This window comes from Gobius niger, assembly GCF_951799975.1.
Source record: "Gobius niger genome assembly, chromosome: 2".
NCBI classification, from domain to species: Eukaryota; Metazoa; Chordata; class Actinopteri; order Gobiiformes; family Gobiidae; genus Gobius; species Gobius niger.
In genome coordinates, this window is record NC_136853.1 from 22,643,190 (window position 1) to 22,669,034 (window position 25,845).

Here is a 25,845-nt window from a genome sequence, read left to right on the forward strand (position 1 = left end):
ACTTCTAGACTCACACCCCTTGTATGGGTCAGGGTGCAGGTCAAAAGCTTAATGGTTCTAAAACATAATTCCGGAGTAAATTCTACGCTGACGGAAAAGACAAAGGGAGAGAGGGATATTGTTTATCCAATTACACAATGGAGATTATTTTTTTCACTCAAACTTGGCTGTAATACTGTTTAAGTGGTGCTAGCCCACAGCTAGCTTCTGCTTCGTGATTCTTTTAGTGTGCATTGGTGCTCCAACCCGGAGGCAGCGAAGTTGCAATTGTGGTTTTCTGGTCAGAGACAGCAGGGGGCGATGAAAGCCCCCCAATCATCCCATTCACACTTGTATTACCCCCAGAGGGACGACGGAAAGGAATTATTAAGGTAAACAAGTTACTTAGTGCTGCTTTAAGTGTTTGGACAGCTTTGAATTTTAGAAAATTCACAATTTCACAGTTAAGATTCCCGTTGAAAATTTCCAGAAATGTATTGGGAATTTTCAACCCCTTTGTAACAATAGTTTGAACATTAATGCTCTAGGGCAGGAAACCAAATAATAGAGTATGACAAGATTGATTTTTATTGGTACCTTCAAATGTTCTTACAGAAATGCTCCCCGCCCGGCCAATGCCTTCGCTTCAAAGAAATAAGGATTTTATCTTATTTATTTTTCACTGCTTTGATATAAATAACCCAACAAGAAGGGGGAAAAAGAATAGCTTGAAACCTTGTGAACTTGTTGAGCAAGTGAACAGAGAAAGGCGTACATAAAGTTTTGAGAGAGTGCACTGACACTGTGTTCTTGGTGGCCACGTGAGAGGATCCAGCGTTGAAGAAGGCCAGTCTTTGCTGCCCTTTGAAGAGAGGGCACGGGGCAAGGCTGGAGTTTGTTTTCTGAGAGAGACAGACTGGTTGTTGTACCACCATGTTTCTGAGACTCTATCTTATTCACTGAGTGGACACATGAGGCGTATGCATGTGTTTGTGTTATTGAAGATGGCAGCAATGTTTGTACAACCCATGACCATGAGCAGGTCAGGGCTTCCCCTGGCCTGAAGGTAGGGCTCCAGAGTGAGACCATAGGTGCATATTTACTTAAAACATTGCGAGTCCCAGAACTTGTCAAAATGATGTTCTTTTTGTAAACGACAGAGTAATAGACTCAGATGAATCATACAGCGCTGTATCCTTATCTTTCTCATTTATTTGGTATCTGACCCTATATTAAAACGCTCTGGACCCGACTTTGCAGATTTCTGCTCATAGCATTGTAGCAGAGTGTTAGAGACTTACTGTTTGAGTGTTTTTGGGGCTGTATATCATTATGGTGAAAATGGTCACGAGCTAAGCGTCTTATGTTACTGACTTTTACTATATTTGACTGAAAAGTGATGGAGACAGACCGGTTTTGTTTTTGAAAAGTATAGCTTTCAAATGAGCCTGATCTTCTGACACCTTCTGAGAGCTGTGCAACACTGAGTCCTGAAAAGTCCTGAAAATCCATGTACAAGGACAGCAAAGTTAACACATTAAACATTTCTACTGTCGCTACTACTTTTATATTCTACCTGCTTATCACTATAGGACTGTGAATAACAATTTTCTACTGTCTCAAACCATTTTTACTTTTTCTGTTTCTTTTATATTTATTACAGTCATACAAACCCAATACAGCATACATATGATACAAAAGTATATATAATTTTTCAGAAAAAACTAAAACAATACTTGATGGTGCATGACACGGTGATGTTTTATTTGCAATAAAGCAACGAATAAAAACCAGGCCCAAAATTCAATGAAACCTCAGAGGGTTTTTTGTTGCAAACTGGTGTGGTGAACACACAGCCAAAAACATCTTACTATTTCACTGCAGGATCAGTGGGATTCACTTCATGTTCACATCAGTACATGAATGTCACGTGCTTCTACACTCATGATTTGTTGGTCATTGCTCAATTATGCCGTGTTTTTCACCATGTAGTGCAGAATTTAGAGCTTGAGTTTTGATTATTAGATTTTGGCTGTAACCTAACATTCACTTTTAAGAAGAATTAAACAAAAATCATAGCAGTAGAAGAGGCTACTAACGTCTATGACTTCACTTTATTTACGAGGGGATCGCAGGTTTGTCCTTGTGACGTCACTCTCATCTCACCACATACAAACTCCTGTGAGTTTCTCAAAATAATGAGAAAGTCAATAATACTATTTCCTGCTCTTACAGAGTGGTAGTTCTTTAGGGGAACAGATTTTGGGGGCACTTAAATTGAGCTTGCCTTTCCGCTCTTGCAGCCAGCTGTGCAGCGGGATGAGAGGCTCAGTGGGGGGGTGTGTGGGGGTGTCACTAACTGTCTTTGATGTTAAGGATTTGAGCTGCTATGTTCGATCCGGCAGCTGCTTTTACACATTTTTTACGGTTTGGTGTGGATTTTAACACTAATTTGACAGATGTCTGTGCGTGCACAAATAATAATTGTATTTTGGGGAGTCTATTTCAACTGTGCACCTGACTATCTCTGTACATCTCTAACCTGCAGATCTATATGAAGGAAATGGACTAAACTACATTACTGGAGATATCTGCAACTTCCAAATATATTATTTAACGTTTCAGGAAAAGGTTCCCCATCACAGCATCTCCTTGGACATCAGACTGAAACATGTATTTGTCAGACGAAGACTGGGGACAAATATGTAGCACCAGCAAACTGTCCAGATGTCAAAATCAAACGAATCCATTTCAAAATACTAAATTGTTACCTGACTACATCTCGACATTTCTCGACTTTGAGTTCACTCCTCAGCTTTTTATTCTGATCCACAAATAAACACACAGGAAACGTCATCAGACCTACTTCAGACCAGTTTCATGATTGGAAAACAAGATTCTGACAAACCTCCTTTTGTGGAACGGTTCGGGGCTCTCGCTGAGGTGGCTTTGCATGAACATTTAGTATTATGGACCGGGATATGATTTAAACAAATGACCTGGAGTATGTTAAGCAGTAATGGAGTAACTGTAACATCATGCACATGTCAGTGCTTCTCAAAACCAGGTCATCTGCTCTGCGTGATGCCCAAAGTCCATTCATCAAGGTTTACAGTGGAATTAAATAGAATTAGAATAAAATTTAAAAAGAAAAAATAATGCATATACTCCCAGGCGATGTGTCAAAATACGTGATGTTTATGGGTTTTCTTTTTCTTTCAAAAGGTGTAACCCGCTTACTTTGTTTTGTTTTGTTTCGGTGCTGTGAAAGATGCTTAAGCTTCTGAGGAATAAACAGAAGCGTGGCAGATTTCTGGTCGTAGTTGATGTTTTGTCAATGTGAGGCTTTTTGTGATCGATGTAACCATCTTTATTGAAACGGACGCATTTTATTTGTTTTATAAATGTTTGTTGCATTTGTTTATATTCCATGCAAAGATGACCACTTTAAATGACAAAAAAGAGTCTGGTATAAAATGTAAATGCAATAAATAATCAATTCATTTTGCTACTTGTGTTTGTATCTTAAATATATTTCCAAAGACTGTGAACAGCATTACCTGACAAATTCTGATTAAATCTATTCTCTTGGCACACAAGAGATGGCATATGATATAAACATCTCATGTTGAGAATGTCTTTTTTATATACTACTGGAATTGAGAAGAATTAAAACAATAAAGTGAAATGAGTAAATTAACAATAATGCTTGACATAATTTCCCCAACTTTTCTTTTTGACATACAATTAAACAGTCATGTTTGTCCAATCCTTTCACGTTTAAGGTATTCACTCACAGACCAGGCACGGTGGCCTCCGTCAGTCCACCCCGAGGCAGCTGTGGCTACAACAGCAGCATGGATGATTTTGGCTGCCCTCCCCCTCTCCAATGGGAGGGCACTGAGGGGAAAATCAGTTTATTCTCCCACTGGAACACTGGAACCGGGGGGAAGTAATAATAATGATAATGATAATGATAGGTGGTGACGATCGATGCAGTACTTGGATTATTAAGCCAAAATGATGTCTTAAAAACAAAAATATGTCTTGAGTTTTGTCCTCCTTATGTCAACATGTTCAGAACAAAAGGAAATGTATACAACCACACACACACATGCACACACTACACTTTCTATTTTTTATTCTTCATGTCAATGTATTGTCTTGTGAGTCTGTAAGTGTTACGTGTATCAGCATTATTAAATAAAAACAAAAAACAGTAGCTTGCCATGACCGAGTATGATGCGAATGAACAGTCAGTACAGTGTGGCGCTTTGAGAAACTTGATAACACAGGCTTGTAAAGTGCAATACAAGTGTAAGTCCTTATTGTATTCATGTTATTAATCCAGGAGGTGGGCGGGTCCATCAGGCACACGCTGAAGTCACAGCATGGCATATGTTGAACTCCTCTTGTACATGGCAGTGTAAGTAACTTCAACACACAAAGACAGATTCACTTAAAAAAAAAAAAAAAAAGCAACAACTGTTTTTATATATATTTGGTCTAATATGGTAAAGTTCCAGTTTCAGAAATAAGAACCAAAGAACCACAGATAAAGCGCTCAGGTTCTCAGAAATCCTTCACGTAAAAGAGCCTCCAACAAAAAGGGAAGTTATGAAATAAGGAACTCCGAAACACTTAAGTATATCTCCATTTCTCCACATCATGACAGACTGTTAGGGCAGATATGCATAACTCTGACACCTCAGTCACATAATTGAATTCCGAGAGCAGTTTTTCTTGTCGGCAACGTTTGACAAACGACTGGAGCACAAGCAGCGCTGATGCTTGAACTGGTAACCCGCAATATTGGCTATAAACACTGCGAGTACAAGCCCCTGGGCAGCAACAAATCACAGACAAGAGGCAGCCACCTCGGTGATATAGGCCGGGCCTGCACTGTGCAGCATCAGCTCTGAACTCTCACACTCATGTTTACAGTTGATGGTATATATTCACAAGCATAAATCTATCCAGGTCTTGATATACTCGAATAAAAGACGCACTTCTTTGATTAAGAGAAATACAATTTTGAGTGCCTTTATTTGAATCATAACGGTTAACCATAATCACCCATTGTGTTTATATTTTTGTGTCTTTTCACACGGGGAGTCTCATTTCTGTTGCAATGATTCTGAAAGCATTTAAAACAAGTTTGCAGAAGAATGTGGCAGGAGCGGATCATTACAGGTGCACGACATATTCAGAATATCATGAAAAAGTGCATTTACTTCTGTTATTCAGCTTAAAATGTGAAACTAATATATGATATAGACTCATTACATGCAAAGTGACACATGTCAAACCTTTGTTTGTTTTAATCTGGATGATTATGGCTTACAGTCCATTTTTAAATATTCTAATTTTCTGAGATTTCTAATTTGTTTTTACAAGCTGAACCATAATACTCAAAATGATGACAAATAAAGTCTACATATCTCACTTTGCATGTAGAGAGTCGATCGTATATTAGTTTCATAGTTTAAGTTGAACAAAAGAAGTCAATGCACTTTTTCACATAACACAAGTGAAGTGAAGTGAAAATTAGGCTGAGGAAGTCTCACCTTCCATTTTCTGGCGACATAACACCTTAACATCTTTCTTATTTCAAATTGAAGTTAGGCATAAGAAAGTATCTTTGAAACAAACATTAACTTGGCAAATGACAGCAGCACACACAGCCTGACTGATATGGAAATGGAGGCTGACACTGGGGCCTCTATGGGCAATGATTTGTTGAGATTAAAGGGGGGTATTATGCAAAATCGACTTTTTCAAGCTTTATATCATGTTATTATGTCATTCCCTCATTAAAAACATGCCTGAAGTGTTGCCTTGGCACATTCACGTATTTTTGAGTAATCTGTAAAAACTCTGATGGCAGATAGACAGAGGCCTATTTCAAGACATTCGCTACAGCCATTTTGAGAGAGCAATTTTTTTACTAGGCAGTTATTTAAATTTACTGCATTTACAGACCAACAGAAGGTTTCGTCATCATTGTAGTGTGCTATAGACTGGTACTATGTGATTGAAAAAAGCATAATACCCCCTCTTTAATACATAATCCAAGAAACTTTACAGAAAGCACTCAATGATAATGTAGATTATGTTGTTTTAGTAAAATTTGTTCAGTCGCAGTTGATACACATATAGCACCTACAAGAAAGAAGAAATAACTTGAAAACACAACTGACAACTGGATTAGGCTGGATATGATTATTTAATGAGTTTACAAAGGGCAAGGACCACTGTTTTTCTAAGGTGTCCTGGTTACTTCTTTTCATAGAAATTTAGTTTTGGTTGTGTCCATATTATGACCATAATTTTACAGGACAGTTCTCAAAAAGCCAAATATCCAATCTTTTTGAGTGGCAGTTGGTGTGAGTAAATCACGCCTCTATAAATGTCCACGTGTATTACAGAAGTGACTTTGCAGCAGTCAGACCTTCTCAGCCTCTGTGATGTGTGAGCAGGACTGAGGTAAGTTCAAGGCAATGTCCGTCAGACTGTTTCTCTCCTCTGTGATCTCAGAAATGTCCTGCTCAATGACGGACATGCGAGTCTGCTGTTCCTTTGCAGCTGAATTTAACTTCTGGATCTTCAGAGTCAGTGCGGGGCTCTCCACACTACTGCGAAGCGTGCTCAACCGTTGTGCTGTTTTGTTCAAAATGCTGTTGAAACGCTCCAGGGGGACGCTCCCATCTTCATGCAAAGAAAAGAGCAAGAAGGAATAAACAATTCAGATTTTACAACAATACATCAATTGAAAACCATTTATCAGCAGTAAATGTATAATTATGTTTACCTCCCACACACAAATACTTATTATGTTAAACTTAGTGAGCTGTACATTCAATGAAGATCTATTACAATAACACCATTCAATAAATTATAATCATAATCAAGTCAAAAGTCTCAAATGTTGGTTTTGCCCCACAGATGACCATCCTTGAATCTTTTTCATGCTTTTGATTGGTTAATGAACCCATAAAACGAATAAGTGCAGGTTGTTGATTCGACTTTTCACTCTATTAAATCTTCAGCTTCATGTGGGCTGGACAGACACCCATGGCGATGTTATATACAACAGTAGCCCCTCCCCAAACGTTTCCCTCCAACAGACGGTACGAGACTTGAATATTTTCTGAAGATTGCGCTCTTCAGCACCAGCGCGAGAGCTGGACCATCAGTATATTCTCTTTCTCTTGGGACATGGACAGTGCTCACTCACAGTGGGATGAATAAAGTTTGTATTTGCGTCCATATCGTTGTGAGGGATGTTAATGTAAAGTAGAGGCGAGTGGTCCCTTTTTTTTCTCAGCAAGGCCCTCAAGTATCCTGGCTGCAAGCACTGGCGCACCGTTGTATGTATGCAAGATGCCGGCCAACGCTGTTGTTGCGCCAGGCGGCAGATGAGTCTAAAACTATTCCTATAATCTTATAACACATAATGAATTACTGTTACAATCCTTCTAATACCTGGTGTTGACTAAAAGGAGTGTAGAAACAGCAAAACTCACGCTCCCTTCGTAATTTCACACATTGTACAATGTATTAGGTCAGGCAGTAAAACCTAATTTATCACAGCACTTTTAATTTTCAAAGCAAAGGTCTCTGTGAACGGCAGTTAGTCTTACTTTACCATGGGGGTAAGAGTGTGGGAAATATTTCCATGCTAAATGAGCCATTAAAGAGCACGGAGATCTAATGATATGACATTTAAGATGTAATGAAGATTTATGGGCATTGTAGGCGTGCGACAGTAAAAGGTAGCCATATTGAAAATCATCCAGAGAAAGATTGCTTACCAATTTTGTTCATTAGTTCCGTTAGTGTAGCCGAATAGGCCTCTAACTGCATCTTGGCCAACTTCATGTTCTCTTTTACATTATTCAGTGACTCTTCGGGCTGACAATACAGACAGTGTTATAAACATGAAAGAACAATATGCATAGACTGTGCTGGTTGTTGTACCTCAGTGGAGAGCTGGGAAATGGCCTTTTGGCTTAACATCTCTTGCTTAGCCAGCCTGAGCACTGCAGAATCTATATGGGAGCTGAGGTGAGCGGATGCAGTCCTTGTATGCTTGGCTTGACTCAGGAGGCTTTTTGATTCCTGCACACAGATGGAAGTTGTGCGTGAGAAACTAAAATAGAGCTCCAAAACAGTGAAAAAGGAAGGCATACCCTAGCTGAAGACTGTGCTATTTGTTCAGCTGTATTAGAAATGTTGGCAGCATCACTGGAGTTGGCTAGTGCTGGTTTAATCGTCTCCTCCACCTGTGCCATCTTTCTTTTCACGTCAGCGAGAACCTTCTCTCTCAGTGGTCTCTCTTTCTTCAAAACGGCTTTGGTTTGAAGCTGCTGTCGAGGCCATTCCTTCACCATGTCTGGAAATGGTAGAGCAAACAAATTGAACTGTTTGTCTCTGTTACTTGACAGTTCAATTTTAAAAGACAAAATTAAAATGCACAAAACATTTTCTAGAAGGCAAACAAGGCTCACATTCCAACCCTCGATGAAGTGCAATTTCCTCTGATTCCACCTCTTTCCCAGACACCACAGATGACAGCGCTGCGATCTTTGCCTCCTGTGCAAGAGCTTTTAGCTGGGAATAAATAGATGGTGAGAATGTCATATTAAAAAAAAAAGCATGAAGGCATATGATGCCTAACATTAGACTCTTCATCTTATTAGCGTTAAAGTTAGACATTACATGGTTTGTATGGCTGCAAAATATACAAACAGATCAAGCAAAGTATTTTCACACATTTCTGTGAGAAATAACATCCTCAGGATCTGAGCTACAGCACAAATTGCTTGGTAGATAGAGATGTTTAAGCCAGTCTGGTACATGTCCTACCTGTCACCATTAGACTATCATTCCTGCAACCATTATTGTTCATGCCACCATTAGACTATTGTTACTGTCAGCATTCGACTACTGTTCCTGTCACCATTAGACTATCATTCCTGCAACCATTATTGTTCCTGTCACCATTATACTATTGTTTCTGTCAGCACCAGATTTTTGTTCCTGTCAGCATTAGACTATTGTTCCTGTCACCATTATACTATTGTTTCTGTCACTATCAGACTATTGTTCCTACCATTCTAGACAGGGAGTACCACACAAGAAGTTAGGTTTACAGATGCTCAAGTTGTTTAGCCAGCCACATTTGGTTGCTTTGATCACAACTGACACAAAGCCATTTTTGCCAGCTTCTCTCACATTAAAGCTCAAGCTGAGGTACCAAAAACCAACACCTCCATGTGTTAGTATAAAAATATAAAAAATTTTCTATTGCATGAAAATAAGAATCATAGCAATATAGTAATTCGATGGCAATCCGCCCTAATTCACTTCACTGTCTGTTACTGTATGTCCTCTCTGCACAGTCTGTTTAATTCGTTGGTATACATACCTTATTGACTGATTGAGCCACCTCGTTTCCTTTCTCTAATTTCTCATTAGCTGATTGTATTTGAGGCTCCATACTTTTGTGGACTTCAGTAATGTGGTTGTCTGTAATATCAATGTGATGGTCCATATCTTTCACCTTTATTTCCATGTCAACCTAAAGAGGGACATTTAACAGATATCACAATCAATAGAAAAATGTTTTTGGGTAAAATGTCAAGGAGCTACTTAAATAAAGTTAGTTATAATGTTCTAGTGACGTCATACCTTTGTTGTTTGGTTGCTTTGAAATGTGTGGTTTCGTGGTATCCGGCCTGGCTGTGCTGACGTGCTGACAGATGCTGGTGCCAGCTGATGTAAGGATGATGTGAGGTTTCCCAGGGTGGCTTTCCAGTCGGCATGTTCCTGCGCCGTGGCTCTCTGTGCGGCTTCAGTCTCATTCACCTGTGCCTCAAGAGTCTCCTTCCATTGATGCATCTGGGTTATTCTGGGCACAGTTCATATCATTAAAATCAAGTGTTTGATGAGGTTTTTTTTTTTTTTAATCCAAAGTGGAGGTACTGCATAGTTAAGCAGTCAGTTTCTATATAATCAGAGCAAATGATGTTTAATGATGAGGTCTGTCAGGACTGGTCAGTTTCCCGAAGCCTGGAAAAAAAGCTCTTGTCAAACCCATAAGCTGCCTGCATGTTGGGCCAAAAGTTTTAGAAAAAAATCATTATCGAACAGCTACTAAAATATTTGGAAAACAAACATCTCCTACATCCTCTTCTATTTGGTTTTAGACATAATCATAAGAGAAACAGCTACCTGCTTATTTTTAAAACCGGTCAAACTATCATTTGACAAGGGCAGTTGTGTTGGGGCAGTGTCCCTTGATTTAAAAAGCACTGACACTGTGATGTATAGACAGCTCATATCGAAGCTCTCATCCTTCCATTTCACAAAGCGCTCAGTGTCCTGGTTCCAGACTTACCTGCAGAACCATGAACAATGTGTCAGCAGCAATTGCAAATCATCTTCTCATTCTCATTCTCTTTAGTTAATAATAATAATAATAATAATGCATTGGTTTTATATAGCGCTTTTCTGGACACTCAAAGACGCTTTACATTGCACTATTCATTCACTCCATACTCGGTGGTGGTAAGCTACTATTGTAGCCACAGCTGCCCTGGGGTAGACTGACGGAAGCGAGGCAACCAGTCTGCGCCATCGGCCCCTCCGACCACCACCAACCACTCACTCACACACTACATTCGCTAGGCTTCCTGGTGTTACCAAACGGTCTCCCATCCAAGTACCGACCAGGCCCTTCCCTGCTTAGCTTCCAAGGTCTGACGGAATTGAGCATAGCAAAGGCGGTATGACCACAATAATCTCCTTCAGGTCTGTCCAGAAATCTATCTGGAAATGTATGCTGACAGCACTTCATGTATTGGGTCCGAATTGTGCTGGAGTCAGAAAAAAACTGAAGCAGATTTTGCCCTGCAGGTCCAAATAAATGGGGAGAATATTGAGCAGGTGCAAGACGAGAAATATTTAGGAATTGTTTTGGACTTTCATTTAAATTTTAAAAGCCTTGTCAAGAAGACGTGTCAAAACTGGTCAAATATTAACTGTTTCAAGACAATAAGGAATGCTTGACTCATGAATGTGCACAAATGTTGTAAACCAGTACAAAGCCTCTACAATCCAGCCCCGAAGGTTTTTGATTAAAAAAATACAATTAGATTCCATCACTGTAATATTTCTATCTATCATTTACAAATCTCGTTAATTTTAACTTAGTAAAACTGATTTTTAAGTGTCTCAGTGGATTTCCCCTGGAGCCTGTGAGCATGTTTGAGTCAGCTGCAGACTGCAGAGTGGTGGAAGGTCGACCCAAGCTCCTCAAATGAGGACTGCAAGGAGCTTTATAGTTGGCCTTTGCCCAATCTGCATTTTCAGTGAGAGGTGCCAATCTGTGGGACTTGTTCCCTGTTGAATTAAAAACTTTGACGAGATTTGGCAGCTTAAAAAAACGTGCAAAATCACGGATGAGCAGCAGCAGCAGCAGCGGCAGCGGCGGCGGCGGCGGCGGCGGCGGCGGCGGCGGCGGCAGCGGCAGCAGCAGCGTGGTACTCATGTTTAGTTGTGTCCCTGTCGTCTTTTGTGTGTACAGTTCAGTGTCTGTAAAGGTCATTGTTCTCTCATCCATTTAACATGTTTTTAACGGTTTTATAAAAGCCCATATAGGGACAAGTGCTGCAAATTAGCTTCTGCTATAAGCACTAAAATGTATACACCAGACTTCTATTACAGTTTGTTTATATTCTTCTATTACAGTTTGTTTATATTGTTTATTTTTGTTTATATTTTTGTGTCTGTCCCTGTCAAATAAACAAAATAAATGAATAAATAAATGAATAAAATGAATAAAAAAAGTACTAGAATTAAAATAGGCATTCAAAGGTCTAAATGTCTGCTCTGGGATGTTTCACTGATAACTCTGGTGGTCGAGCAGTTCCCAAATCAGATCCCACTCAAGCAAAAGAAACTTAGTTATATGCATATAATGTTATGTGAATTCCTAGTGTTTAAAGGGATATTTCAGGATTTTTGACATAGGGCCTCATTTCCAAGTTACCCAGAGTGTTGTTGATTTCTTAAGATATTTTTTTGTTTTAACTCATGCAGTTCTTATATTTGAAGAGTTTAGTGGTGCTAGGCTAGTGCTAGGCTAGCACATGTCTATGGTAACTAGTAGCCTGCATTAAAAACCTCTTCAAAATCATGGGGTCGTCCTCCAAATGTTGCCATATCTGATTTGTAGAAAGCTCCTTTGTGAATTCCACGTGTAGTAATGGGGCCGCAGGTAAACAAACTACTGTAGATCTGGTAAACTAGCAGATCACTCCGCCGCTGCGTCGCTACAACCAGGAGGCTGATGCTGCTCAAATATAAGTTCTTTTAAATGAAAAATGGTTATACTTTAAAAATGATTCAGTCAACACAGACATTTATATGGGTAGTCTGGTGTTGTAAGTAATTTGCCTCAGGTGCACTGTGCTTGGGTCAGACTGCTTTTAATGCAGGCTACTAGTTACCATAGACATGCACTAGCCTAGCACTAGCCTAGCACCACTAAACTCTTCAAATATAAAGACTGCATTAATTAAAATAAATATATATATCTCCAGAAATCAACAACACTCTGGATAACTAGGAAGTAAGCCTACACAAGTCCTGCAGAAATCCCCTTGCTATCACTTGAATGTATAAATACATATAAATAAAAAGATAAAATCAATGAGCTTTCTTCATGTATTTATGCAAACAAATAATAGGAATAGGCTACCAATAATGCAAAGCTCTTAATTGTGTCTGTTTGTAATATATTACAGAGAGTCGCTATCAAAAAATAAGTTAAGACAGTGTATGGGAGGAATTTGGGCTCTATAGGGGATTATCTAAAGCCTGTTCTATTCCTGACTTTGCCTTGGATTAATTGTTTGTCTCACTGGCTTTGCATCATGCCAATAAAATTCATGCCATATTCTTAATACCAACATATAGCAATAAGAATGTGTGTGAAATGTAATGCTACGCTGCCCATTTTAGCATTAATAGCTTCAAGTGACATCCTATATCGAGCACAAAATATAGGCATGTCACTCTGGAGATTAGCGCAAATATCCCAGACCAAACCGACTGCTGTTGTTGGTGGCTGTGGGGACGGAGGGGGTAATCAATTTTGAGTTTCTCGCTTCTTGGTTCTCATCATGGCCACCGGAGGGCTTTTTGCATCATTCTGTCTAGCATTTGGGATAATCCTCGCAGCAATCTCACGCTAGAGGATGCAGCATGGGTGCAGAAAATCCAAGAAAGCAATAGGCTTACAGTGAAGAGAGTCGCTATCCCCCTGTGGCTAAATGTCTTACTCCTGAACTCTGGCGTGCTTTAAGGGCCTTTGTGAAGAATAGGGTATTGAGCTGTAGCACAGAGCTGCTCTGTACTTCATTCAAAATATATACAGAGTGAGATCATCTGGGAAGTCGCGGGGCATGTAAGAATTCAGCGATGCGGGATGTTTGATGTGAACGAAAAACAATTTTTGGTAATGTGCTTGCGTGAGAGTTGAGAGGTGTGCTTTGTGCTTACTGCTTGGTTAGGTCCCCAATGTACTCTTCCGTGGAGTTGTCCAGTAGGAGATCTATCAGCAGAGTGAAGGTCTGCTTTGAGGCTTGTAGTGTGCTGCGAGCTATGGCCTCGATGTGATCCGCTGCTTCTTTGTGACTGCAAAGGAAGACAAATTTGAAGTCGGGAAAACAAGAGACGCTAAACAGCCCGAGGAGGGATGGATGGAAAGGATTCGGGCACTGAAAGCTTCCTTTTGCCAGACCATTTTTGGCAGCTACTTTATTCATTTTCATGTAGTAGAGTGAATTTCTTTTGCCAACTTACGCCTTTATGGTAAACACAGTCAATAGCGAAAACAGAAACAGACAGCACGCACTGTTAGCATCTGAATATGTGCAGTTTCTATAGTCCATTGTCAATCCACTCTCTGACAAAGCTGTTAATGACTCCTTTATGACAAATATACATCTGTGCGTCCTCTACCTGTTGTAATGTTTTCATGCAATAAAGACAAATTTGAACCTTGGTGAAAAAGTGTTGGCAAACAGACAATGAAAAGAATTCGGGCACTGAGCTCTTCCAAATATTCAGGGTAAAACATAATTTGCAGTCCCACAGCAGCCAAAGGTCATTTTTGTTGGTCCGGTTTCAAAACATCAGGCAGGAAACTGAGGTACTAATCAGTCTGTTATTGCTCAGTGTCTGCTTTGATTAGCGTACCATACCTTTTCATTAGAACTTGAGAATCATTGACCATAATGTTCCACTGGTTCGGGTCTGATGGCATCTCAAAAGGAATGATCTACAAAAAACAACATATACACTCAATGCAGTCACAGTACGATGATGATGCGGGGAAGGCTGCAGTCGTTCAATCATTACTTAAATGGATAATATGTGCTAACTAGCCATTTTATAAGGGACACACCTCATATGGTCAGGGGGTCTCATTTTTCTGAGATGTGATGTCAGTCTTCCTATTTGGTTTGTGTTCATGTGCTTTTATCTTTCAACCTTTGTGTGTTTTGATGTCACCAAACCACACCAAACTTTTATTACCCATAAGCTAGCCTGGTTTTACCAGACCGTCGTACTCATTGCGTTTCGTACAAGGGTCTGGACCTTCACAACTGAGCTCGGTTATCAGGTGGGAGGGGTGAACTCCTTTGAAACCATTGGGTCTTCGCTGGCATTTGGCCATAACGTATGTAATGCGCCCGAGTGAGTGAAGCAGCTAACATTAACTCTATCATGACTCTATCATGAATCTATCATGAATCTATCATGACTCTATCATGACTCTATCATGACTCTATCATGAATCTATCATGACTCTATCATAACTCTATCATGACTCTATCATGACTCTATCATGACTCTATCATAACTCTATCATGACTCTATCATAACTCTATCATGAATCTATCATGACTCTATCATAACTCTATCATGACTCTATCATGACTCTATCATGACTCTATCATGACTCTATCATGACTCTATCATGACTCTATCATAACTCTATCATGACTCTATCATGACTCTATCATAACTCTATCATGAATCTATCATGACTCTATCATAACTCTATCATGACTCTATCATGACTCTATCATGACTCTATCATGACTCTATCAGAACTCTATCATGACTCTATCATGACTCTATCATAACTCTATCATAACTATCATGACTCTATCATGACTCTATCATAACTCTATCATGAATCTATCATGACTCTATCATGACTCTATCATAACTATCATGAATCTATCATGACTCTATCATGACTCTATCATAACTATCATGACTCTATCATGACTCTATCATGACTCTATCATGACTCTATCATGACTCTATCATGACTCTATCATGACTCTATCATAACTCTATCATGACTCTATCATGACTCTATCATAACTCTATCATGAATCTATCATGACTCTATCATAACTCTATCATGAATCTATCATGACTCTATCATGACTCTATCATAACTATCATGACTCTATCATAACTATCATGACTCTATCATGACTCTATCATGACTCTATCATGACTCTATCATAACTCTATCATGACTCTATCATGACTCTATCATAACTCTATCATGAATCTATCATGACTCTATCATGACTTTATCATAACTATCATGACTCTATCATGACTCTATCATGACTCTATCATGACTCTATCATGACTCTATCATAACTCTATCATAACTCTATCATGAATCTATCATGACTCTATCATGACTTTATCATAACTATCATGAATCTATCATGACTTTATCATAACTATCATGAATCTATCATGACTCTATCATGACTCTATCATAACTATCATGACTCTATCATGACTCTATCATAACTATCATGACTCTATCATGAATCTATCATGACTCTATCATGACTCTATCATAACTATCATGACTCTATCATGACTCTATCATGACTCTATCATGACTCTAATATAACTATCATGACTCTATCATGACTCTATCATGACTCTATCATAACTCTATCTTAACTCCATCATGACTCTATCATGACTCTATCATGACTCTATCATGACTCTATCATGACTCTATCATAACTATCGTGACTCTATCATGACTCTATCATGACTCTATCATGACTCTATCATGAATCTATCATGACTCTATCGTAACTCTATCGTGACTCTATCGTGACTCTATCGTGACTCTATCGTGACTCTATCATGACTCTATCATAACTCTATCATAACTATATCATAACTCTATCATGACTCTATCGTAACTCTATCGTGACTCTATCGTGACTCTATCGTGACTCTATCGTGACTCTATCGTGACTCTATCATGACTCTATCATAGCTCTATCATAGCTCTATCATAGCTCTTGGGAGAATTCTTGGGAGAATTCCTTGTAAAGAGGAATGGTCCAAGATTCATCCTGATCATTGTGAGCGTCTAATCTGCAAGCAGTTATCGTGGCAAAAGAAGGATCAGAAGCTATTTAATACAGGGCTGTACTCACTTATTGACATGCTGTTGTGAATGTTGTTTTTTCTGTTAGTTTAAGCAGACACTGTTTAATTACTCCTGTGATTTTGATGAAGATCAGACCACATTTAGTGGTCGATCTAGGCACTAATGTGAGAAATTCCAAACGGTGTATTTACTTTTTCTTGCCACTGTATGATGTCGGGCCTCTATATAACAATTACTTTATGTCAAAGACAAAACTGCTCACAATAAACTCTTGAGTGTGGCAACGTTTAACCCAAAAGCTCATGTTAAACAATTAATTGCTGATCTCCACTATCAGGTTGGGGAAGTTGTGCAGCTTCTTTTTGACCCGTGTTCTTTTCCCCAGTTGTAAGCCTTTCAACGACGACAAATACTTTCCTCATTTCCCTTGGACCGCGCTACCGCATTAACGCCTGAGATGGCTGTTCTTGGGTCTACAGTGAATGCGTGTAAATGGATAACTGTGAATTCTGGACTAAAGGCACATAATGATGTTGCAAATATGGATCGCCAAGATAGTAGCACGCTTTGGAAAGACTTCGGAAAGAGATGAGTCAGGTGAAAATATACTTCTTATGGTTTGTTCCCTAATAAATATAAATGTTATACGTACAGAATACTCCCTGGGTGAAAAATGCAACAACAAAAAAATGTATGGTATAAACAACATCCATGCATAACTTTTTACTGTGCCCCTGTGTATATTCATATGAATTGCTGCAGCTTTGGGTTTCACTAATAAGGGCTGGGGAAGCGTGTCTTTGTGAATACAGATATGTCTGCACCTCAGTCCACCCTAAAAGAAGACCAAAAAAAATGCCCTGCAGGAAGGAAGGAACAAGTTGTTCATTTTAACGTCCATCAAACCCTTTTTTTAATGAAAACAATTTCTCAAAAGGAGAGCGGGTTGAGGTGGGTTGTAGAAATATTGTTTTGCTTTGGGGGCTGAGAGTGGATCTATACTGAGGAGCTCTCCGAAGAGTATTAAACTGCAGCATCCCAAATGAGGACAAAAAAATCAATGGCCGTACAAGCAGTTCCAGTGTGCACATGGACTAAACTGAGACCACCCTTCACATGCTGCCTGTGGGGATCAATTAATGGGTTTTCGGTCAAGAAGCTACTGGTAAAAATGTGAAACCTCTCCAGCTGACAGATGAATGAATAATGTATTACATATGTAAATTAGAAATCTTAGCAATTGCACAAATATCAGCAGACATTTGATAAATCTCTCAACATGAGTAAACCTGTCATGTTAAATATTTGAACAATTTTTTGTTTTATTCATTATTTTACTATTACATACATTTGATTTACTAGTAAATAAAAAAAAAATGTCTCTTACATATAAAAACATATTTACCCTAAGTACTTGCTTTTACCAAATAAAAACCTTCACACATCAAAAACTTAAAGGTGCATTATGGAACTTTTTATGTTTATCAGTTTGCATGGCACCTTTACTTTTCATCACAGTGGCCTCTATAATGCTCCAGGATCATTGTTTGTAGAGTTTCAGGTATAGTATAGTATAGTATAGTATATAAACTGATCTCGGAGCGTTGTAGAGGCCGCCATGACTGAAAGTAAAGGCGCCATAGCAACCAACCATACAGTCGGTCACAAAAATACGCACAAATATCATGTTTGTTTTTTTGCACAAAACGTTGCATCAGGGGTAGGCAACGTCAGGCCCGGGGGCCAAAACCGGCCCTCCATAATCAAACTCTGGCCCTCGAGATAATTTTGAGACATATTATGACCCAAATCAGAGATCAAATGCCTGTCAAAGTACTCTAGAAATGTGAAAAAGTTAATTTGCCTGATTTCCAGTGGGATTTATATTTGCTCCATTGGCATTAGCGTTTTTATCTGATCTCAGATTAGTTCAAACCGACTCAAAGTTAACATAAAAAACCTTTATTCAAGTGATTTTAAGTAATTTATCGCATTTAAGATGGACATTTTTACAGTGTATATGATGTACAACACTAGCATATGTAGAAAGTGATGCTTTAATTGGAGGGTCCGGCCCGATGAAGAAAACCGGCCCTCCACCGAGCAAACTTGCCTCAGTGGAGGGTTACATGATGCACCTGTGAGGCAGGTGCGCGGGAGATGAGGGAGAATCCCAGCGTTCATGAATAAAAAATAATATTTCCCCCACACTGCCAATCTTGCAAAAACAATTTATCTGGATAAAATCAACCTTTCACCTGATGAAGGCTTCAGGAGCGAAACGTTGATTTTAGTTTTAGTCCAACTTGAATAAAATGATTTTAAATGATGCTACTCTTACTAACGTAAATACTCCCATCTCTACAAATAGTGGGATAGTGGGGCTTATTTCGGTGTAATAATACTTGTAATGGTAATGTGAGAAAAATGAAAATATCTCGGGGCATATCCAAAAACAGGGATTGAACAAGCAATAAAATCCCCATCACTTTGTATTGTTTCCATTTCTAATCTTCATGTGAAAGCATGCATATCAGCAAAGGAAAGTGTGTTTGATTTACCCACCATGTCATCCAGGTGGAGCATCGCCTGCTTCAGTCTTCTCTGTGACGCAGCGATGGTGACCTCTGTGCTCGTGAATGACTGACACACTACAGCTATCGTTCCTTCATCCTTTCCTCTCTCCTTCCATCCTTCCTCTCCCTCCCGTGTCAGACCTGAGGTATTCGTGCAGTTCAAAGCTGCCACAATGCCGTGCAATTGTGATGACAGTGCGCCCGTGGACGCTTCCAGTGTGGCAAATTGTTTCACGAAGGCCTCCCGAGCTTCTGCGAAAACAATGAACACATGGCAAATAAATTCACACTAAGTCCTTCACGGATTATTTCACTCAGCTCATTTGTCTTCCTCCTCTTTGTGGTTGCATTCTTTAAAACAATCTCTTTAATTCGCCGTGGGAATCCAGACATACAGTCTATCTTTTGTTTTGGGTTGACAAACAGAAAGCATGTGTCCAGATGCTTGTGCCAAATGAATTTCCTTTTATTTGGCGTTGTGTGCAGACTGACTGGCAGCATTGCTAATATAAAGCAATTAAAGCGACAAGTCGGAAACAATTGTCACCGTATTTTACAGTTACACGCCTGCAATGTTTTTGATTTAGGGTATAAATAATAACACAAGTGGCTGACAGCAAAGCCACCCACTCCCTATAACCCATTGTTATACGCAAAGCAAAATAAAAGTTTTTACCGTTTGACAAAACACTATTAAGACTATGGCCATGATAGGAAGTATCGCAGGAACAGAGTTGGTCACATGGTGGTTGCTGCTGTATTGTTACGATTTGTCTCCATTTGGTCTGCGCGGCTGTGCCTGTGAGCCCTTTTGGTCTCCAAGATAATGAGGATATATTAGCATTGTGTTAAAGTAATTGGGGGAGGTTTTTCATCGCCGCCTCCGAATTGAAGTCATGATACAATGTCGTATTGCCTTGCATACAAAAAAAATGATTACAGATCAAGCCAAATTTTAAACATTTGGTTAAAGGAGCCCTTCCTGGAACTGCCACCTTAACGTGGTGGGTTTGAGCACCCGAACCCGAACCCGGGTTGGTGCCCCTGGTAGGGTCTCCCAGGGCAAACAGGTCATAGGTGACGGGTCAGACAAAGAGCGGTTCAGAAGCCCCTTATGAGAGACCAACAGGCCCGGTTTGAACCATGAGGCCGTCCTTCTGTGGACCCACCACCTGCAGGAGGAGCCATAAGGGGCTGGTGCAATGTGACATGGGCAGCTCCAACAGCTGCCCCACGACCCGGCAATGGAAGAAAATGTATGCTCAATGGACAAATCCCACTCGCTAAAGCTTTGCTAAATTCCCTCCAAATACATTTTTTTTGCTTCAAATAGAGATGCACCTATTCAGCTTTTTTGACACCGATACTGGGGTTTGAGCATATGCCGATATCCGATATTTACCAGTACCAAGAGACTTTCTTAATAATGGCTTTCTCTGAATGAAAAATCAAATTGACTCTTTTCTCCATTTTAAGATCAATAAAGTCATGTTCTATTGTCATGATGTTACAGATCAATTATCAATTACATATATTGATAAACTAATGGATGAACATTAAACATGGATCACTGGACTTTTCAACACTAATTATCCTCGGGTTCATGAGATGAAGGCTCATGAAGTGATCTGATCATTACAAAAATGTTAGATCAGTTATTTCTTAAACTAAAATACAAACACTTGGCTTCAGCACTGGTTATTTTATTGTATTAGGCTTCTTTAGGTATTTCTATCACAGTTTCTGAACCAGCCATGAATAGTTTTGGTTAGCATTAGCATGCTCCCGCTAGCATGCTATTTCTAGCACGGCATTTTGCGTGGCGATCAAAATACATTTGCGAAGGTTAAAACTATTTCAGCGATTGAATTCACTGAGTTCTTAGCGTTATAACGATATACAGCATGTCCATATTCACTTAGATTTAGGTAGTAAAAGTTGTGCTTGAGAGCCAAAAGTGGTATCGGTTCAGTATCGGATATTTATAGCCGATACCTGACATCGTATTTTTTCCAATATCGGCTCAGATATGCATCAGAAAAGTCTTTCCACTAATAAGGGCCACGATGAACATCTGTGGCCTGGATAGAACGCTTCTTAACATCGATAGTTAATTGATGACAGTGAGACACACAAACCTTGGAAAGCCAGGAATTCCTCCAGGGCATTGGGAAGAGTATCCTCCCCCTGGTGCTCGTGTCCATAAAGCCTGCCCATGTGATACTTGAGGAGGTGAGGCTGCCTCCCTAATCTACCTCTGCAATCAAACTGAGCCAGCAGCTTCTCCAAATCCTGCAGTTGAGTTCGCAGCTTTTCCGCCTGTAAAAGCAACCACATTTATCACTCTCACAGCCACAATGAGAATGCTCGACCCAAATATATAAAAAAAAGGTCTGCGCCTGCAACAAATCTATCTTTCAAAATGTGTGTGTATTTACTCAAACAGCGGGATTGAGATAAGACTCAGATTCTTGGTACACCGTAACATTAAAATGTAGTATTCTCCAAAAAGCAATGAATAAATGAATATCAACAACAGGATAAGGGGAGAATGGGCTTTTTCATAACCCCATTTGCTTGCACTGTTCCATGCATAGCAGCCACAAGATAACCTGACTTTCTGAAGAATTGGAATCTCTGTCTGAACATGCAAAAAAACACAAGTGTCTTTAACTGACGACAATTGGCTGACCCTGACTCCAGACCTATAAAAAAAAAATCATGTCGTCTCTTTCAAAAACGAGAAAACACTAAAATATCACAGTTTAACAAGCGAGTTCATGTCCTGGTTCGCTGTAATGGTTCACAATGTCCAAAGGTTTTGTTCTTTTTTTCTTTTTCGGTTCATAACAGCAAGCGATATATCATTCATTATTTTCCTTTCGCCCCCTTACCTATGTAGTCTACTGAATAATACAACTATTGACCACAAATCTTTTTCATTTTTCACCTGTGTTGCCATGCTTGTTAGTCTATGGGCTTCCATGAGTGCGAGGCAAAGCGAGTATGTGAGCCGCATAAGAGGAGAGCGGGGGGAGGCTGAGGACAGTAAGAGTAATAGCAGGTGTTCACGGCAGACATGCCTTGGATGTAGATTGAAATGCTAACACTGTGGAAATCAGAGCTTGTGTTCTGCCCGGTCAAAGGCACGGTGAAGCTGTACCAGCGCAAAAAAGACTGAATACAACCATGATGTTAGATTGGTCTCCGAAGGCAAACGCATATAGAGCCTTTAACAAGCCCAGAGTCAGCAACCGATCTGAAGGGACAGGGACGCAGCACAGCAGATCATTAAGCCAAATGTCTTTCTTTTCCAATGCACATCCATGGTTTGCCGGCAAAAATACTTAAAAGAGCCATATGGGGGTTTAGCAGGAAAGAAAATGCACCTCAAATAGGCGTGGATGCTGCAGAAGAATATCCAAGTCACAATCTTAACATTATCAGGGTAAGAACCGCATGTGTACATAACAAATTCAGAACTGTTACAGGACCAAGACCAAATAATAATTAATAATTTGATATTTTATAAGATGGTTCTTGCATTGTTCCCTTTCAAATGGATGCATCTAAAAGTTTGAGAAACACTGCTGAAGTTACTTATTTGTCTTAACTCTGACTTTACCTGTTTTTTAATCAGCCCATAGCAATCGGGGCATTCTTTACACTGGTGTGTGGCCCTGTCGTGGAAGTAGTTCATTTCACATTTGTCGCACTTGTAGCCAACAAAGCCCGGTCGACAGTGGCAGGTGCCGTTACCGTGACACTGCATGGACATGGAGCCCATTGGATCACAGTTACAAGCTGCAGAGAGAACAAGACCACAGGTCAAGTGATGGAGAAACAATGAAAGGAGTCAGAAGTTGTGTTTGTGTTGTTGTTTGTTCTGTGTTAGACGAGGCATTAAAGGATTAGCGGATACACAATGTGGTGCAGTTGTGATTCTCCCAGCAAAGTCCTCTACCTCTGCAGCCGCGTGAGGAGAATCCAAAAAAACCTGGGCGGCAAGTCTCGCACAGCCGCCCCTCCACTCCTGTCCTGCACACACACTGGCCCGTGGCTGGATTACACGCAGGTGATGATGAGCCAATCGGATTACACTTACATCTATAAAACCAACACACAAGATGTTTACATTCAGCCTGTCTGATGCACCGGTTTGTCTTTAGCACATTATGTCTCACCTTTCACATCCTACACCTGGCTGTAGGTTGAAAAATCCCACTTCACAAGAGCTACAGTCGCGCTCCGTCACATGACCGAGGCAGCGACAGTCTCCTGTCTGTGGGTGGCATTCATTAGCGGGTCCGAATGTACCACCAGGATTGCACCGGCAGGCTAAAGACAGTGAAGGTGCATGTTTGTTACAAGCTTAGTGTCACATATGTCTGTGAGAAGAGGCTGTCACCAAATCAAACATAATTATTATTCAGGCATTAATAACAATAATGTCATGGCTCACACATGCAGCTACATTTACGATCATTAGCCAATCCCACTAGGATTATTTCGTGGAACATGTACAGCTCAGATGGTTTGATTTTTTAAAACACGAGTCACAGAATGACAAATTAGGAACACTCAGTTTCAACATATTATATATAAGATCTTTTTCTAAATTGACCTGAAATGTTGGTGATCTACTACTAGACAGGAATACATCAGAATATTAATAATCTGTGATATGTTAAGGGCATTTTAAACAGATTTCTTGGTAGGCGGCTGCATATATGAAAAAAAAAACACCTAACCCCCAAAAAATTGCTACAAAAGGTTTTTCAATGGTTTTCTGTAGTATCAGGTGTGCTTATTAACATACTAAAAGTCTACCAAAATCTGACCACTGGAAAGGTCTAATTTTCAAGATGGCGTCCAAGAGGGTGGCGAGATCCTCAAAATGCCCATTACTCCTTTATTATTCATCCTAGACAAGTCCTTTTGGTGTCTAACCCCATGTTTTGGGTGTCTAGGAATCCAATGGGGATGTTCAAATTGTAGTCACATGATCACATAATTATGATATACAAATCGTGGACAAAGACTCTATATATTAACATTAGCGAGTTGTCATGGCAACGGCACACATTTTCAACGCAACCTTTGCTTCCCAGAGGCTTAGAGGGGCAGGGATGGGCTCATTTTAAAGCCCCGACCCTCTTCTTCCCAACGCAATAACGTCTCTACGACATTTACTCGCGGAGATATTCACTTAAGTCTGCGAGGCAAGCGACCACGTCGGCCCTGAAATGGTAGATCTGGAAGGTTCAAACCCTTCCAGGTCCACCATGTCAGGGCCGACGTGGCCTCTCTGTTATCTTAACATTTTATCAGTTAGCATATTTAAATTATAGTGAAATAGTGAAAGGATTGCAATTACAAAGTGATTACAAATCTTAATTATTTTTGAAGAAATACCTTTGATTTGCACCAGATTTACAAATAGTCATTGTCACACTGTTCCTCCCATAAAGGTGGATTATGTGGATTGGCACAATTTTCCACTTGACATGGTCCACAAGCAGGTGTGCATGGTAGTTCACATCCTCTGCAACTACACCGTGGTGTTCGGCAGGTAGTTGTGCATAAATATCTCATTCTTCTGGAACTCTATAACTCCGGGAAGTTATGTCACAACCTGTGAAAGCGTGAATAAACAGTAACTGAGAACACAAGTCACCCCCCAAGACTTGTTTCATCTCGTTGATATTTTATACTTTAGGAAGTGTGGATTTGTCCAAATGAAAATAGAAGTCCCCGTTTTTCATCTCAGCCTAGTAGAGAAGAAGAATATGTAAGTCTGTATCTTGGTCTATCAAGATCCTGGGCTGATGTTGGGACACCTTGATTGCAGCCTTCACAACGTCCATGTCTGCATCTCCTGTGCTGATAACATTGCAGCTGTTCTTCTGCAGTTCCTCAGTCACAAGACCAATAAGTTCTTGTTTGTTACATGGTCTGCAAAGAAAATCTTCTTTTCCCACAAACTCAATTTTGCACTGAAGGATCTTCACTGTAGCCATCACAAACTATAGTTGCTTTACCATAATGACGCATCAAGCAAAGAATGTCATAAATGTCATTTGCTCAGAGTGTATTACCAGATTATGGTGTGGATCGGAAAGGCGAGTGACATGAATGTGGTGGATGGGGATGGAAACTTGGTCTCACCATATACTCACTTCGTAAAGAGAGTTTTCTTCTTGTGGATTTTCCCAATTGTGCTCCGTTTTCAGGAGGGAGGGGTGAACTCCTTTTAAAGTTTTAAATGATTGGATCTGATTTTACCCAATCGCTAGTGTTTAGTCGTGAAGTAATGCACCCGAATGAGTGAAGCAAAGCTATCAAATGCTTGACGTCACCTACAACATCTGCCTCCCCCGCCCGCTGAATGGTAGGTTGAAATTTAACCGATGCAACGCAGCCACTGAAATCAGACCCAGACGTTCATGTAGGGAAATGATAATTGACTGGAGTTTACGGATGGCTAAGGTCAGGCCAGTTTGTGCCAGTTCTGACCGTTAAAACTGCTGCCCTGAAAAGTCTCCGGTAGATGGTCCACTTTAATTGCACAACTACCTGCCGAACACCACGGTGTAGTTGCAGAGGATGTGAACTACCATGCACACCTGCGTGTGGACCACGTCAAGTGGAAAATTGTGCCAATCCACATAATCCACCTTTATGGGAGGAACAGTGTGACAATGACTATTTGTAAATCTGGTGCACATTAAAGGTATTTCTTCAAAAATAATTAAGATTTGTAATCAC

At 39.9% G+C, this 25,845-nt stretch overlaps 2 protein-coding genes across 2 annotated transcripts in view; one reads left to right on the top strand and one right to left on the bottom strand.

The window, feature by feature from the left end:
• The window catches only part of ptger4b (prostaglandin E receptor 4 (subtype EP4) b), a 221,384-nt gene that overhangs the window by 36,272 nt on the left and 159,267 nt on the right, over positions 1-25,845 (top strand). The gene's annotated exons all lie outside the window — the stretch shown is intronic.
• Positions 6,424-25,845, bottom strand: part of lamc3 (laminin, gamma 3) — a 95,976-nt gene continuing 76,554 nt past the window's right edge. The window contains exons 15-28 of the mRNA XM_079581308.1: positions 23,262-23,415; positions 23,042-23,184; positions 22,703-22,881; positions 21,216-21,396; positions 19,067-19,329; positions 14,253-14,329; positions 13,549-13,683; positions 9,673-9,892; positions 9,410-9,562; positions 8,490-8,592; positions 8,172-8,374; positions 7,960-8,100; positions 7,794-7,893; positions 6,424-6,687 (exon numbers count right to left, since the gene is read on the bottom strand). Coding sequence (XP_079437434.1) covers positions 6,425-6,687; positions 7,794-7,893; positions 7,960-8,100; positions 8,172-8,374; positions 8,490-8,592; positions 9,410-9,562; positions 9,673-9,892; positions 13,549-13,683; positions 14,253-14,329; positions 19,067-19,329; positions 21,216-21,396; positions 22,703-22,881; positions 23,042-23,184; positions 23,262-23,415 — 2,315 coding nt within the window. The 3' untranslated portion in view covers position 6,424. The remainder of the gene's footprint in view (positions 6,688-7,793; positions 7,894-7,959; positions 8,101-8,171; positions 8,375-8,489; positions 8,593-9,409; positions 9,563-9,672; positions 9,893-13,548; positions 13,684-14,252; positions 14,330-19,066; positions 19,330-21,215; positions 21,397-22,702; positions 22,882-23,041; positions 23,185-23,261; positions 23,416-25,845) is intronic.